At 54.3% G+C, this 15,468-nt stretch overlaps 3 protein-coding genes across 9 annotated transcripts; 1 reads left to right on the top strand and 2 right to left on the bottom strand.

Moving 5' to 3' along the window:
• Window positions 1–209: 209 nt before the first annotated feature.
• On the bottom strand, window positions 210–7,565 carry NFKBID (NFKB inhibitor delta). The gene is made up of 12 exons (XM_032488113.1): window positions 7,447–7,565; window positions 5,966–6,066; window positions 5,726–5,786; window positions 5,108–5,325; window positions 4,655–4,845; window positions 4,468–4,573; window positions 4,195–4,341; window positions 4,028–4,079; window positions 3,787–3,935; window positions 1,993–2,109; window positions 1,517–1,681; window positions 210–873 (listed from the first exon to the last, which is right to left on the bottom strand). Exons 4-12 carry the CDS (start codon window positions 5,111–5,113, stop codon window positions 820–822), a joined length of 987 nt encoding a protein of 328 aa, XP_032344004.1. The 5' UTR covers window positions 5,114–5,325; window positions 5,726–5,786; window positions 5,966–6,066; window positions 7,447–7,565; the 3' UTR covers window positions 210–819.
• Window positions 6,764–10,325, top strand: HCST (hematopoietic cell signal transducer). 7 transcript variants are annotated; one of them, XM_032488135.1, is made up of 4 exons: window positions 6,764–6,980; window positions 9,397–9,420; window positions 9,822–9,953; window positions 10,169–10,325. In XM_032488135.1, the coding sequence occupies exons 1-4, from the start codon at window positions 6,926–6,928 to the stop codon at window positions 10,204–10,206; spliced, it is 249 nt and encodes an 82-aa protein (XP_032344026.1). In that variant the 5' UTR covers window positions 6,764–6,925; the 3' UTR covers window positions 10,207–10,325. The 7 variants fall into 7 exon arrangements, with proteins under 7 accessions (XP_032344026.1, XP_032344025.1, XP_032344023.1 ...); XM_032488134.1 differs by having other exon boundaries at window positions 6,778–6,980; window positions 10,166–10,325; XM_032488132.1 differs by lacking the exon at window positions 6,764–6,980 and adding an exon at window positions 7,783–8,986.
• A 140-nt stretch (window positions 10,326–10,465) lies between these two features.
• On the bottom strand, window positions 10,466–13,488 carry TYROBP (transmembrane immune signaling adaptor TYROBP). Its single transcript, XM_006184422.3, is given in 6 exon segments — window positions 10,466–10,670; window positions 10,672–10,695; window positions 12,395–12,438; window positions 12,619–12,753; window positions 12,919–12,945; window positions 13,333–13,488. Coding segments are annotated over 6 exon segments (327 nt in total). The 5' UTR covers window positions 13,388–13,488; the 3' UTR covers window positions 10,466–10,628.
• Window positions 13,489–15,468: the final 1,980 nt, after the last annotated feature.

Genomic DNA, 15,468 nt, shown 5'->3' with positions numbered 1-15,468 from the left:
GGGCAAACTGGGCACGGGTGGTCTGAGAATGCCCACAGGCAGATTCCTGTGCTGGCTCTGGCAGTCAGACCAGCAGGCGCTGAGAGGGTGATGGGGTATGGACTGGGCACCCACGGCATCTGCTGTAACACCCACCCAGACACACTCGTCCAAACATGATTCCTCAGCCGCTTCCCTGCACCAATGATTAGAGATTACACAATCGTAGCTCTAGTTCAAATTGAGTTTAATAGGGGCTTTCAGACAGGGGAGGGATTCACCGGAAACACTGAGTTCTGGGACAGGGGCCTGGTTGGGTTCTGAATTAAGAAGCAGTAGGACCTAGGGGACCCTAACCCAGGAGAGGCTTTCCTGTCTTAGGGCTAAGGACCTGCAGGGAGCGGGTCCTGGGGAGGTTAAGGGGGTCATCTTCGGAGCTCTACTGGGATGGTACTGGAAGCTGTTTAGGAGTAACCCAAGTACCATGCAGGGGAATTACATGTGGGGTTCCAGGTGTAAAGAACTGAGTTAGGGGAGGGGACCCCAAAAAATCCTGGTGGGGAAAGGGTTAGGGGTCCAGGGTGTTTCACAGAAACAATCAAGGGGCCTCGATTTCACAGAAATCATCAAAGGGGCCCCTTGTGGGTGGGGGAGGGGTAACATACCACCCCAAATATTGGGGACTGTTTACCCCCCAGCAGCCATTTTGGGGTTTTAATGTAAGACCCCAATGGCAGGACATTCCACATACATTATCATGGATTTGCAACATTAGCATACGCTGGCTGTCCCACAGGACGGTGGGGACTGGAAAATCAGTCCAGGTTCTGGGTTTGAGTCCTAAGAGGACAGGCCTGGGGTTGCCACACGGCTCCTCTTCAACAGCTGCCGGAGCTGTGGACAAGACAAAGCAGGGGGAGGAGTTTGGGAGGCTGCAAGGAGAGGTGGGGCAGACATACCCCATGAAGTTGGGGGTTAGAGAGGAGAAGTGAGTGGGGCTAGTTGAGTTTGAAGCTCAGAGGTTCTGAGGCAAGACGTGGGCTTGGGGGTGAAGGTTCATTCACACAGAGTAAAGGCTCAGGAGCCAGAACTGGGGACGAAGGGAAAGGTGTGGCTGGTAGGAGGTTCCCACCTGGGGACTAGCATTGAGGACGGGGAGTCAAACAGGAGAGGCGAGGGGTCAGAGTCATATTTGAGGTGAGAACAAAATCCCACTTTGAGGTCAGGACTAAGAGTTCAGGGGCAGGGGGCTAAAGGTCATACTTGAGGATCAAAGGTCATTCCTTGAGGTCAGGATTCGGGGTTGGAAGTAGAGGTCATACTTTAAGGTCAGGGTTGAAACAGAGGTCAGGAGGAGCCACCAGTACAAGGCAAGGGATCAAACACTGAGGTCAAGGGGCACATTTTGAAGTCACGGTTGGATAAGGGTCAAAGTCTCCTCCTGAGATTACAGGTCACCCTCTAAAGGCAGGAATGGGTGGGGTCAGGAGTTCACCAGGTTAGGTCACCCTGCAGTCAGGGCGGGGTCAGTGCTCACCCCCTCGGGGCCCGGCCCGGGCCGCAGCAAGTGGACAGGCTGCTCGTTCTCCAGGTTGCGCAGTGTTGGATCCGCCCCAGCTGCCAGCAGGCGCCGCACAATGGCCTCCTGGGCCGGCCCTGGGGGCAGGGCAGCTGCCATGTGGAGGGCTGTATTCCCGTGGGCCTGGGGACAGCTGAAGGGAGGATTGCTAAGGACTCAGACTCAGCTGGCCTGGGCCTCACCCTCACATTCTGCCTCATCCACATCCCTCATGCCCCCTTTCACATCCCAGAACCTCCTCCACAACCACATTCCACACACCCCTCGGCCTATGCTGGACACAGGCCCCCAGTCTACATCCTCATCCTATGTAGTCCCCGCCCATGTCCCATGCATTGTCCCCTCCACAGCCACAGCCCACAGGCCTCCTAACATCCCCCTGCCCCTGTCTGCCATGTCTCACACCATCTGCACATTCCAGCCTAGGCCCCCACCTTCATGTTGACAAAGGCCCGCAGGTCTCCCCGTGGCAGCTCCAGCAGCAGCTGAACCAGAGTAGGGTTGGCAGCCTGCACAGCCAAGTGCAGAACAGTCTTGTTGCTCTTGATCTCCTGTGGGGTGGGGAATGGTAGAGGTCAGGCTAGTTCTCACACCCAGGCCTTCTCTCATGGAACCCGCGAGCCTTTAGAGACCCTGTCTCCCCTTTGCAAGCACTCGCGGGTACCAAGGATTCAGCTTTAGCTGACCTGGGCTGTAGAAGCGGCCCTATATGGTTGTATGTGTTGTGCACTGTACAAGAACACCAGGTTGTGGGGGTACCATTCAGATCACACGCATCACAGAACTGTACATTTATTAAGACAATTTTCCAGCCCAAGCATCTTTAAGAAAAAGACTCCTTTTCTGTTCCTCCAAAGGAGCTCTCTGGACTAGCAGCTGCACTGGCCACCCCACATTCTATTAAACACAGTAAAATGCACCCACATCCCACGTGGGCTGTACTTTACAAGGATGAGAGTTGAGCAGCATTAATCAGTGGACAACCTAAGCTTGTATCTACTTCCATACTGAATTGTTCTCTTCATCTTTTGAAGCAAATAAAGGCACTTTCCATAATGAGACTTTATTATGTGCCTTTCTTTTTTTTTTTTTTTTTGTTTTGTTTTATGAGGGGGAGGTAATTAGGTTTATTTATTTATTTATATCTGGAGGAGGTACGGGGTATTGAACCCAGGACCTCGTGCATGCTAAGCATGTGCTCTACCACTGAGCTACACCCTCCCCCCATTATGTGCCTTTAAAGCGTCTGTAATGACAGTAAACATTAAAAATTTTGTGTTTATATAGGGCAAAACAACCTAGTTGGTTCACTAAATAAATTATGTAGAAAAAAGAAAGAGATGGAGAGTAAGTTCTAAATGTCAATGTAAAAGGACATATCATTGCAATGTGTGGGTTTTATTTGGATCCTAGTTGTTTGTTTTATGAAAAAAGTAAACATATGTCACTTTAGAGCCAAACAAAAATTCGAACACCGTCAGGATATTTGATATTATGTATGAGATGGTTAATTATTTTTAAGGTGGAATAATGGTACTGAGGTTAAAAATATTTCTTATCTTTTAAAGACATACAGACATTTATGGATAAAATTTTATGCCTGAATTTGCCTAAAAATAATACAGGAGAGCAGAGAAATGGATGGGACAAGACCGGCTATGAGTTGCTGGTTATTGATGTTGGGTACATGAGCTCATTATATTACTTTCTGTACTTTATCTGTGTTCAAAATTCTTTAACTGAAAAAAAAAAAAAAGCCCAAAACAATGAGTGGATGTTTAATTCTCAGCCAGCCTGTGAAGGAGTTACTGTCAGGAAGGAGGAGGGTATAATTATTAAAAGCTAGATTTTGGGGTCAGCCCACCTGAGTTTTAATTCCCTCTCTGACACTCATAAGCAATAAGATTTCTGAGTCCTTGTGCCTCAGTTTTTTTATCAGTGAAACAGAGAAAGTAATAATGGCACACGCATCAAAGGGTGTTTGTGGAGATTCAATGAGCTAATCCATGACACTCAGTGCTTGATGACTAGTAAGTGCTTGATAAATATAAGCTAAGGTCAGTAATGTTATTCACAGTTGACAACTGGGGCACAGAGAAGTCAAGTAATGTGCTTAAGGTCTCACAGCTGGGAAGAGACAAGTCAGCATTTGTTGAGAGGCCCTGGACATCCAGGAGCCCCCATCCCACATGCCCTCCTAGGGGCCAGCTGCCCACTGCCCAGCTCACCTGGCTGGTGTGGTCAGCACCCATCTGCAGCAACATCTGGACGCAAGCCAGCCTGTCTTGGGCCTGGGTACTCAGCACCGTGGGACATAGGTCAGGAGGGTGCATAGCAACATTGAGGGCCAGGATGGCTGTGTGGAGTGGAGTGAGGCCTGCAGAGTAGAGACAGGGAGGGCTCTGCATCTGGAGCTCTCATCCCACCCAGCCCACTAGCCACACCCACCCTCTCCACCACCCAACTTACCCTCGAAGTCTCTGGCTTCTAGGTCAACGTGAACCCCTGAGTTAATCACAGCCTGGGAGAAGAAGAAGGCAGAGTGCTGGGTTAGAGTCTCCCCAGGTCTCCTAGTTCTGGAAGCTAGGATCTAGGCAACCAGTCCATCTCATTCATCTCATTCCAGCTGGACATACCGAGAGGACCCTTGGGAGTCCATAGGTAGCGGCCACGTGCAAGACAGAACGTCCTTGATGATCAGTGGCATTGGGTTCAGCTCCCAGGTTCAGTAGATCCTCCACAATCAGGGGCTGGTTGGCAGCAGCAGCCACCAGGAGAGGGGTCTGCAGGTATCAGGAAACATCAGTCTGGGCCCTCAGCCCCTTAGCCCCTTCCCGTCTGAAAACCAGGAATCCAAGCCCCCAAACCCTCTGCCCTCAGATCCAGAAATCCAAGCCCCTGGCCCTCACCTTGCCCTTATGCTCACGAATGTCCAGATGTCTGTACGCTTGGAGCAGCTCAGCTGCAGCGTATGCTGCCCAGCGCATCCCCCGAGCCGCAAACAGGTGCAGGAACCTGAGGATGGGCGGGAGGCAGCAGTGAGCACAGCACCCTAGCTGAGCAGGAAGCCTGCAAACTCCACTCCCCTATACTCACGTGTCTCCCTCCTCATCCTGGGCCAGCAGGTTCTGTGGCCCTAAAGCCAGCATGTGAGCACGGGCAGTGTCCAGGGATGGTCCGGTGACCACAGGGGGCAACTGTGGGGGTCCTGAGGGGAGTCCAGAACCTCTCCAGGATCCCGTCTGTGGCAGGGAAGGGTCTACATAGAGCCGGGTATCCAGGGGCTCCTGAAGGGTGTAGGTGGTGGAGAGAGCCAGTCAGCTGAGAATCCCCTCTTCCTAGCCCACCACAGACATATACACATACAGAGTGCCAGGTAGAGTGGTTGGGTGTCCCATTTGTGCCAAGTGACCCTGGACCTTTGGGCCTCAGTTTTGCCCATCTGAGGAATGGGATCTTAATCTAGCCCCAGACATCTCAGGATGCTGCATGAGGACAACTGGGAATCTTGGGGGCCCTTCAGCATCCTGTTCCCACTCTGAATCTCACCTCCATCCCCGGGGGAAACGGACACGGCCGCCCTGGGTCCGAGGGTGGGTAGAAGTCAGGAGCCAGGAAAACGTCAGCAGCAGAAGCAGGGTAAGAGTAGTGGCTGTCTGTGTAGGCAGCATGCGTGTTGGGGTTCCAGTCTGGAAAGCCCGTGGAGGGGGCCAGGCTGCCAAGTCCAGAACCCACAGTCTCCTGGTGTGCTGGGAAGTGAGTATGGCCTGCATGTGAGAGGAGGAGCAGGGGCAGGCCTGGTTACCAGAGTTAGGGAAGTCACAGCCCAGACAGGAACCTGGAGTCTCCCAAGTTACTGAAAGCAAGTACTTCTGGGGCACCACGGGGCTTGGACCCAGAATCCTGGGACACCAAGGGGTTGGAAGTTTGGATTTTGAGGACCTAGGCACCTGGGACACTGAGGGGTTGAGGGCCTAGACTCCTAGAGCACCGAAAGGCTGGGAGCCTGGGCCCCTGAGACTTCGGGAGATCAAACTTCTTCCAGGTCTCAGCAAGAATGAGGGCCTAACTCCTAAATTCCCTAAAGTTCTGAGAGTTGGGATGTTTGAGTCCCTGAGGGAAGCTGGGGCTGGGAGCTGAGGGAACCAGGTAAGTTTCCAGACTTACTGGCTTCACCTTCATTCACAGATGGGGTCAGAGGCTGGGCCAGGGGAGGCGGGAACTGTCCCTGTAGAGGCAGAAGCAAAAAGAAACAAGGGTGAATTTATCTGGCAGAGTCCTCAGCACCCATTCCCCCACCTACAGGTCATCTGAGTCAGCCCTGAGGGCCCAGCAAGGCAGCAAGCCCCTGCCCAACAGGACATGGCCTCATGGGAGTTGTAGTTTACAGGGCTTCACGGGCCTCACCGGTAGCCCAGCAGCGTCAGGCTGCTGCTGGCGGCGCCTCTGTTCTTCCAGGAGCTTCTTCACCGTCTGTGATGGGCAGTGGCTGCGCTCATTCCGGCTCACTGCGGGGTGAGGTGGGAGGGAAGTTATAAGGGGTCCTTAAGTCACCCAAGTACGCGGGGGCGTGGATTTGATCGCCCTCCCGCGCGGAAAAACTGGCACACTGATGCCGCCTGAGAACTCCAAAGCCAATCTAAGATTTCGAGTGCTGCGCCGCCTCCGCCGTTTCCTTCCTTTTGCTCCGCACTTTCCCCTCTGACCCAACTTTCCACCAGCGTCGTGGAAAATGAGGAAGGGGGTGGAGGGTGCCCTCTGCTGCAACCCCCCCCCCCCGCCACTTCCGTGAAAAATCCCACTCCACCTCACCCCCAGATCTCCCAGTACTGAGGGATTCCGGACGTCGCCAGACATCCCTTCCCAGAGACGCACATATCCCAATTATCTCTCTGCTCTGCAAGCTGCCCTGATACCCTTTCCTCAAGAAACCAGCCATCCGAGTCCCCAGCCCCGATCTCCGAGAAACCACGAAGTCGATAGCCCCCTAGCTCATCAGGGATCCAAAGGTTCAGACCTCGCCCTCTCTTCAGGGCCAGGAGCCCAGCCTCAATCCGCAGGAGTCTGGGAGACCCGCACCCCCTTCCCCAGGACCCAGAAGTCCGGGCTCTCAGCCTACTTCCCCCTAGGTCCTGGGAGCCCCAGTTTCCAGACTCCTGGTTCGCACGACCCAGGAAGGCCAGGCCCTCAGCCCTCAGCCCTCACCCTTCCGAGCTCAGTTCCGGCTGAGAAAGAGTTAAGCGGAGTAGGGCGGGCTCGGAAACAGCCCAGACGCGACGCGCTGACGTCACAGAGCTCACGCAAGGGAATCTTCCACCTCCCTCTTCCTCTCTGCCCCGCGCCCCAGGTGTCCGGCTCCGAGACGCGATGCGTGGCCAAGCGTGGCGCACGTGGGGAATTCCTCCTCAGCCCCGGGACCCAGGCCGAGTGGTGACTCGGGAAATCCCGAGGCGGAGGCAGGGTCACGACCAGCGTGGATCCCTGCGGCCAAGCGCCGGACCTTCCCCACTGAAACCTTGGCTGATTTTAAACAACCACGCCCCCCAAGGACACGATCCAGCCTCTTTCTGGAGCTTGGAGTCCAGGCCGCCAGCCCCCTCCTCCCAGGACCCAGGCGTCCGGGCTCCCAGCGCTTTCACCCGCGGGACCTAGGATACCGGATCCCCAGTCCTTTAACGCCCCCGCCCCCCTGGGATTCAGGAGTCCAGAATCCCAGCCGCTCCTCTATCACGACCAAGGAGTCTGGGCCTTCTGCCCCTCCAAACACCGGGTACCCTCACTCTCAGGACCCAGGACTTAGTGCTCCAGCTCAATCCTTTAGAGCCTCAAGTGACCGCCTCCCAGCCCCACTCTTAGGGGCCAGCGCGCCTCACCTCCCCGCCCGTTACCTCGGGGATTCCGTGGCGTGGATTGCGGGCCCCCAGGGCCCCGGCCTCGGCGCTGCGCCAGTCTCGCTGTTTCCCCGCGGAGCCGCCGCCGGGTCCCCGATCTTGTGTCGGGTCCCCCGCGAGTTTTTAAACTGAGGTTCTGGCACCGCCCAGTCCTAGGCAGGGCCCCGCCCACAGGCCCGGGAGTCCCCACTTTGCGCTGTAGCAAACCCAGTCTCTGAATGGGCGGGGCTGACTCTGAGGGCCAGACTCCTGAGTCAACCCGGAAAGAGGGGTTTGGGAGCCCCATCTTTGGTCTGAGGGAGAAGGGGCCTGGGGTGGAGGACTCCTGAAGGAAGAGGGAACTGGGGACCTGGGTTTTGGCATCTCTGTCCAAGGGGGTGTTGGAGGCCTTGACTCCTGGATCCTGGGCTGGCATAGGCGTGTGGTGGTGGCATTATTACTGGGTCCTGAGGAAGAAGGCGACTGGGGTTCTGGACTCCCTGGTCTCCAGAGAGGAAAGATCTGTATACATAAAAGTGATATAGGTGGACTCAATTTCTCCCTCTTTCCCACATCCCCTTCTTTTTCAGAGGTCAGTTCTCCTTTATGCATTCATCATTAAAAATAATTAATTACCACAAGGGAGGCACTTTGCTGGGTGCTATGGTATAGCTATGAACTCAGCAGGCAGGAATTCCCAGCCCTCTAGCAGACTGACATTCCAGTGGGAGGCTCATTCTCAGTTCTTAACTTGGTGACGATGTAAATCATATTTCTCCCCTGATTTCAAGACTCCATGCTCTCCTGATTCTCCTCCCTCGCTTGCTGCCCCTTCTGTTTTCCTGGCTGTTTCCTCCTCTTCATCCATTCTTGGTGTTGGGGGGAGGTGGTGTGTTTGGTGTTGCGCCTCTGTCTGGACTCACTTCCTCAATGATCTCACCCCGTCTCATGGCTTTAAATACCATCCATAGGCCATCAACCCCCAAATTTACATCTCCAGACCAGATTTATCCCCTGAACTTATAGAGGCAGCTGTGGTCATTCAGTTTCTCCACAGGGAGATCCATCAGGCATTTCCAACTCAGTGTGCCCAAACCTTGGCACTTCCCCCCAAACCTGCTTCCCCTCCTCTACCCGGTCAAAGGATGCTCATCTTTCCAGTTGCTCAGGCCAGGAGTTTGGTCATCCTGGAATGCTGTCTCTCGTACATACTCATATCCACTCCATCAGCAAGTTTTGTTGGCTCTAACTCCAAAACCTTACCAGAATCTCCCCAGTGCCCACACCCTGGGCTATCTGTCACCTCCCATCTGAACTATCAGAACAGCCTCCCTGGTTCTCTGACCCTCCCCCCAGTTTGTCCCCAAAGGCAGTCACAGGGATCCACCAGCTCTTCCCCTCCCACACATGCACACAGGAAGCAGGTGGCCTTGTCACCAGCAAGAGTGACATCCGCTATTGCTGCCTCTCTATTCCCCCACTGTTCCTCAGGACCTCTCTGGAAACAAAGCCCTTTGCCAGACCCCTTCCAGCCCCCAGCCTACCATGGTCCCTTCAGGTGACATCCTGTTCCTGCTTTTGCTCCCAGGTGAAGCCAGCAGCTGTGGGGGGTGTTAGGCAGAGTTTTGTGAAAGGGGAGGTTTTGGGTGGTATCTGAAGGGAGGGGTGCTGAGTGTGGGTCCTTCTCCGGGTGCCCTTTCCCTTCTAGAGATAGGCTTCTGGCCTGGTTCTTTGGGGGAGGGAAGCTGGGTTTGGAGTGGCTGTTCATCCCCTTCTCACTGCTGGGTCTCTGCCTTTACTTCTGATTTTCTGCCTCTCTCTGTCTCTGGGAGCTCCCCTCCCATTGGGCCCCTTTTTCTCATTTGATCTCTCTGGAGTGGAGGTTACTTCTCAGGACATCACCTTCCCCTGCACCCTGTTTTGGGAACCACCTCTCCCTGCTGATCGACCTTCCCTCTCCTTCTACAGTGGCTGCCGCTCAGATGACCCCAGGTGAGAAATCAACACCCCTTCCCCTTTGCTGCATCGCTTCAGGTACTGCTTCCATCTGTCAAGTGTGGCCTGAGTGTCCTGGAACATCCCCAGAGGTTCTCCAGGTCACCATCTTACCTCTCATCCCCTCTCTGGGTCCCCATCTCATCACCAAATTGAAGGCCCAAGGACTTGGCCACCCCCGACCTGTCTTCAGGTGTACCCACTATACCCAAAGCAGAGCCTCGAGAGCCTTGGGACACCCGCAACCTCTCTCTGGATCTCCATCTCCCCTCTCATTCCCCGGGAATCTGGGATACCCACCCCCACAGGGACTTCCTCTGCCCCCTATACCCAAAGCCCAGCCCTGAATGCCTGGAAGCCCCCTCAGCCACCTTCTTGTCTTGGCCCCCACCCTTAAGGTTCCTGTTCCGGATGTGGGCCCCTCTCCCTGCCACTCCTGGTGGGGCTCGTGGCCGCAGATGCTGTTGTGTCACTGCTGATCGTGGTGGTGGTGTTTCTGTGTGCCCGCCCACGCGGCAGGCCCACCCAAGGTGGGGGCAGGGACAGAGCCAGGCCTGGTCCCGAGGGAGGGGGTCCCCGGGCGGGGGCCCCCGGGCAAGCCCTGGAGGTTCTGGGGAAACCCTGGGGGCGGTGCTTGGGGGAACTCCTGAGGAAACCCCTGAAGCAGGGGGTCCCCAGGGAGGTGGCGATGTGGGTGGGAGGTGGGTGGTCAGGCCTCGTGCTTTCTCTCCCCCACCCCCAGAAGATGGCAAAATCTACATCAACATGCCTGGCAGGGGCTGAGCCCTGGAACTCTGTAACTGAGACCTTTGACTTCTGACCCTCTCATCCTGGATTGTGTGTGGTGGCACAGGAAACCTACTCCTCTTTGAGGCTGGAATAAAACAATTGAAATACCTCAAGTTCGAATTCTTCCTCAAAGAACCCAGAGTCCCCCAAGCCTCCTTCTTTCTCATTTAGCTATTTCTGAGTCTTTGATCTCCCCCAGAACGCCACATATGCCCATCCCACCAGCCCAGGGATCTCGAATAACTCAACAGTGTTTATGCGCTCCATGTTTATTTGGGGGCAATAGTGGGAAGAGGTCTGACATCTCATGGAGGACACTGTGGATCTGTATCGTAGTGGGAGTCGAATAGGGTGCTGGGCAGGTGTCAGGAATGACTGGATCCAGGCATCAGGTTGTTGACTGCCCTGGCTGGGCCTCATTTGTAATATGGCCTCTGTGTGTTGAGGTCGCTGTAGACAGTCTGACCTCTGGCCTTGGAGCTCCTAAAGGGATGGACAGGGCAGGGACCATCAGTGAAAGGGATCCACCAAATAAACTTAAAACAAAATCCAGCTGTCTCCCAGTGACCTACAAGGCCCCTGGCAGCTTCTTCAAACTTGTAGCTGTGAAAGAGATCTGGATTTTATTCAAGTGCATTTGATGTTCCCCTTCCTCCTCAGCTTCATCATCATGCCCCAGCCAAGGGGCCTTTGTATCTGCCATTCTCTCTGCCTAGAGCGCTGGCCCCCTAGATATCCCCAGGGATGGTTCTTTCTCCCCCTTTAAGTCTCAGCTCGAGTCACTTTCTCAGAGAGGCATTTCTTGATTCCCCCATCTATAGTTTCTTCCCCCCACACCCCAGTCACTGCCACATCAACCTGCTTTATTTCCTTCGTGATGCCTCCCCAAATGATCTTATTTGTTAATTTGCATCAAGTCTGTCTCTCCAATTAGGACATAAGCTCGCCGCTGTGTCTCCGGCATCTAGCATATATAGGTCCCCAACAAATTCCAGCAAAGGAGTAAATAAATTGGGGTAATGCTTTGCCATCAAAATCTCACTGCCCCCAGTGGCTGGAAAGCCCCTTCAGTCTTCTGGACCTCAAAGAGCGAAACTTGAGATTCTTCTACTTTACAAAGAGACTTTTTAATCCACAAGTAAGGCAAAGCGAAGCTAGTTGCAGACAAGTAAAACAGACTTTGCAGAGCAGGGTTCACAATGGGGGCAGGGGGTGGTCTATGGCCCCAAGATGCAGGCCTCAGATAGAATCCCTGAACTCAAACGCACATGCCCCGTCTGAGTGGGCATCTTTATGGGGAGGGTGTTTGGCTTCCGTTAGATTCTCAGAGGAGCTCATGACTCCCTGAAGAGTTAAGAATGGCACTGACAGAGAGGCAGAAGATGGAAATTTTTCACAGTTTTCATAAAGGTCTATTTCATCATTGGTGGGTAGCGCGTTTCACAGTTAAATACATTTCAGTCGTGTATAGATGACTGCATGACTCCAGCATTGGTAAACTAGATAGATAACCAATTCAACTAGAAACCACTAACCAGTAACTGTCTAAATATTTAAAATACAGCTCTTACTTAGATCATCCTTTGTTTTGATCACCTCCTTGGGTTGAGGGGGTGGGGAAGCCCTCTGGTCACACTAGAAATATATTAAGGTCACTCTCTGCATCGTGGTTCTTAAGAAGGGTTTCAAGGATACTTGAACTGCCCTAGATTATATGCAACAATTTTTATTTTTGGGGTGGATTTTTCTGAGGACTCTCTAGCTCTCATCAGATTCTCAAAGGGATGCAGATCCCTCCCCCCAAATTTCTAGAACTCCTCTCTTCATAGTTACCAAACTAGGGCTGAAATGTATATATACCCTCTGCCCTTATGAGGACTTCTCTGGGAAATCAGCTTGTCCTGGGATGGGCTCTTCCAGAAGAATTCAGAGCCTGCCCTCTGGCTGAGGCAAACCATCTTGTATTTCCCCTCCACACATTTTAAGCTGAGCATAAGGTCATGATTATCATTGAAAGCAGTTTTGGGCATTCTGTCTTCAAGCGCTTGAGGAGCTGCTAAGAAAGTGGCTTTGGGGTCTAGGTTCTGCAGGGACTGGGGACTGGGCAGGGCGGGGGTGGTTTCTCGGACAGTCACCCACAAGGCAGGACTGAGGTGTGAAGAAGAGAAGCTGGTTTCCTCACCTGATAAGGCGACTCTGTCTCAGTGATGTGCTGTTTCCGGGTCACTGCAGGGGGGTGGGGAGCACCAGAGTTTGGAGATGGGGTGTGAGTTGGGGCTACTTTGTTGTTACAAAATCAGCCCCTCCAGTCACCTCCCTTTGAAGAATTGTGACTTGGGAGTTTACACCTCCCCTCCAGGCAAGTCCTCAGAGCATCCCAGGCCATCCCCTGACAGACCCACTCACCCTCCGCGGACCCTCGTCCCCGAGGGACCAGCCGGCCCAGGGAGTACACGGCCAGGGCGATGAGGAGGGTCAGCACCAGGTCCCCCAGCACGATCCCTGCCAGGACGCCAGGGCTCACGGCAGAGCAGTTGCATTCTGGGAATGTATGCATGGCACAGGGGTTGGGGAGGTCAGTGGGAGCCGGGAGGAGGTGTCAGTCATCGGGGGAGGTTTGGAGAGACTGGAGAAGGGACAGAGATGGGGTGGCCTTTGGGAGGGAAAAAGGGAGGGAGGGAGGGGAATGGCAGGGTCTAGGCCTACCTCTCTGGGCCTGGACAAGGCTGACACCTGAGGAGAGAAAAACAAGGTCAGCTGAGACCTGGGGCTATAACTTGCCAGGGGAATGGGCGGGATGGGCATAGAAGCCAGGGAGGGTGGAAAACAACGTCTGATGGGACCTGTGGGCTGGCATCAGGGCCACTGGGCTATATTATTTCTACATCGACTTGTCCTGTTGCAACACCGTTTGAGTCCCCTCCCTCTGCTTCTACAAGAGGCCGCGTCTTGGGGGGCACATGCTCTGGGAGAGACCCATAGAATTTAGGGGGCTGGGGAATCTGCTCCAGTTCCAACCTGCCCACCCCCACCCCCCCGCCACTTTTGGTTCTCTCTTTCTGCCCTGCTCCCTGCCCTGTCCCAAGCTGAGCCGAGGAACTGCAGAAGCCCCCAACTCACCACCCACAGTCAGAAGGAGAGACAGGAGGCAGTTGGCGGGTCTGAGGCCCCCCATGATGCAGGCGACGGTGCTGGACACTGCAGTCCACGGCGGATGGGATGTGGCGTAGTGTCCAACCAAGTAAAGGAGGAAGTCTGAGGTGGGTGGCGGCAGGACGGAGGAGGAGACGTTGGGGGAGGAGGAACAGAGACAGATAACACCAGAAAGAATCAGGCCCAGACACCCCAGGAGCCAGGCTGCAGCCCCCAGGCTGGAATGAAGGGCAAAGGGTATGTGTGTCAGCTCGGCCTTCGTCTCCAAACAGGGGTCAGACATCATCGTAACAGGAGGGTCAGTGGCTGACTACGAGTGAACCCATCTCTCCTTCTTCCTGGCTGGGCAACCTTGAGCAAGTCTCTCAACCTCTCTGGGCCTCAGTTTCCTCATCTGTAAAATGAGGAGTAAAATAGTACCTACTTTGTAGGGTGTTGCGGGGATCACATGAGTTAATATTTCTAGAACAGGATCTGACACTTGTCAGCTTTTTATTAGCACCACTTACAGTTATTTGATAATCAGAACCTTGTAATGTTCACAGGATATTAAAAGAGAACCATCAGGATATGGATACTAATGACATGCGGACACTCTGTCCCAAATAGTAATGCATTTAACCCCCAACAACACCCTTCTGAGGGAGATGCTCTTAGCCCCATTTTACAGAAAGATAATCTGTGCCAAGGTCACACAGCAAGTAAAGGTGGAAATGGAACCCGGGAACCAAAGACAGATATTTGACCCTTAGAGAGAAAGAAAAAAGAAGCAAGGTGGAAGATAGGGAAGAAGAAAGTGATGGCAAGGCAGAGAAAGAGGGAGAGGAATAGGCAGTGACACAGAGGCACACAGCACAGACCCAGGACTGGGGCTTTGGGGTGAGGCAGGTGGGGGACAACGTGGTTGTGACAGCATGAGCCAAGCTGGGCGGCCCCCACCAAATGAGGAAGTGGCTGGAAGCGAGTATCAAGGGAGGCTACGCAGGAGATGACAAGGACTTCTAGCCCCAAACAGGAGCCTGAGCTGGGGCTGGGAAAGGAGGAACCTGAGGTTAGGGCGCTGGGGGGGATGGGTTAGCAGCAGGAAGCCCTCCCCCGTCCAGGCATCACACCCACCGCTCCCCCTGGGGCCGGGGCTCAGGAGAGAAAAGGGGAAACTGGATGCTGGTCATGGGACAGACGCTGAATGGTCTGCTGGGGTTGGGGAGGGAGAGTACTTGGAGTCCAGAAGACCATCAGGACCAAGTCCCAGGGAGCACTGGCTGCTAATGCCGCTGACACTGACAAGGCCTGGCAGTCCTGTCGCAGAAGAATCGACACTCACCCGCGCCCCCACCCCACCCCCACCCCAGGTCTGTCTGGAGTGGGCCCAGAGAGGACAGGTCCTGCAGGCCTTACCAGCACACCTGGCATCTCAAGGTGGCTGAAGCCCAGTGAGCAGCAGGCAATCAGGGAGGAGAGGAAGGTCTGAGCCAGGAGGGCCTTGATCTGACTCAGGTGTTCACAGCCCCCTCTGGCTGAGGGTGGGGAGCAGACTGCGGGAGGCAGGGGCCAGCCTGCTGTTCCAGTCGTTTATTGGGAGGACTTGAGGAGGTCTGTTAGAATAATGCCTGCCTGGCACACTGAATCTGCTCAATGAATGTTCATTATTATCAACATCATTATTGTTATTGTTATTATAGTGCTTCAAGTCTCCTGCTCTGGGCTCACCTCAATAGAAATCCTCCCACCACCTCTCAGCCTCAGCCTCCTGATGTGATCCTTCCAACGCCAGCCAGGCCCGGGCTGTTCCCAGAATTCAGTCTAACAGCCCCCACACCCAGGCGCCATCCAATCAGAACAGATGTGGCCATAGGGCTGGGTCAGAGTCCTGGAACCACCGTTTGTTGCTGAGATGTGGGGAAGTCCAAGGTGTCCCAAGGAAGTGGACTGGGATGCTGGCAGATACTTGTGGGATGTCGGGTAGAGACTCTTTATCAACCAAAAGTCAAACATTGCAATATTTTAGCAACAGGTACAACCGAACTGGTGCAGACCCCAAGATGCCAGCCTGGGCTGGTCTCTGCTCCACGGTCCCCATCCCACTTGGTGAAGGAAGAAGCT

The sequence above is a fragment of the Camelus ferus genome, chromosome 9, assembly GCF_009834535.1.
Source record: "Camelus ferus isolate YT-003-E chromosome 9, BCGSAC_Cfer_1.0, whole genome shotgun sequence".
In the NCBI taxonomy this organism is placed as follows: Eukaryota; Metazoa; Chordata; class Mammalia; order Artiodactyla; family Camelidae; genus Camelus; species Camelus ferus.
This window is presented reverse-complemented; position numbering and strand designations above follow the sequence as displayed.

Coding starts and splice junctions, on each gene's coding strand:
- NFKBID (XM_032488113.1), bottom strand. Junction 4,342..4,467: donor TTCGTGAGCATAAGGGCAAG/GTGAGGGCCAGG, acceptor TGATACCTGCAG/ACCCCTCTCCTGGTGGCTGC. Junction 3,936..4,027: donor AGAAGCCAGAGACTTCGAGG/GTAAGTTGGGTG, acceptor TCTACTCTGCAG/GCCTCACTCCACTCCACACA.
- HCST (XM_032488132.1), top strand. CDS start 8,574: ATGCTCATCTTTCCAGTTGCTCAGGCCAGGAGTTTGGTCATCCTGGAA. Junction 8,987..9,396: donor GCCTACCATGGTCCCTTCAG/GTGACATCCTGT, acceptor CTCCTTCTACAG/TGGCTGCCGCTCAGATGACC. Junction 9,421..9,821: donor TGCCGCTCAGATGACCCCAG/GTGAGAAATCAA, acceptor CCCACCCTTAAG/GTTCCTGTTCCGGATGTGGG.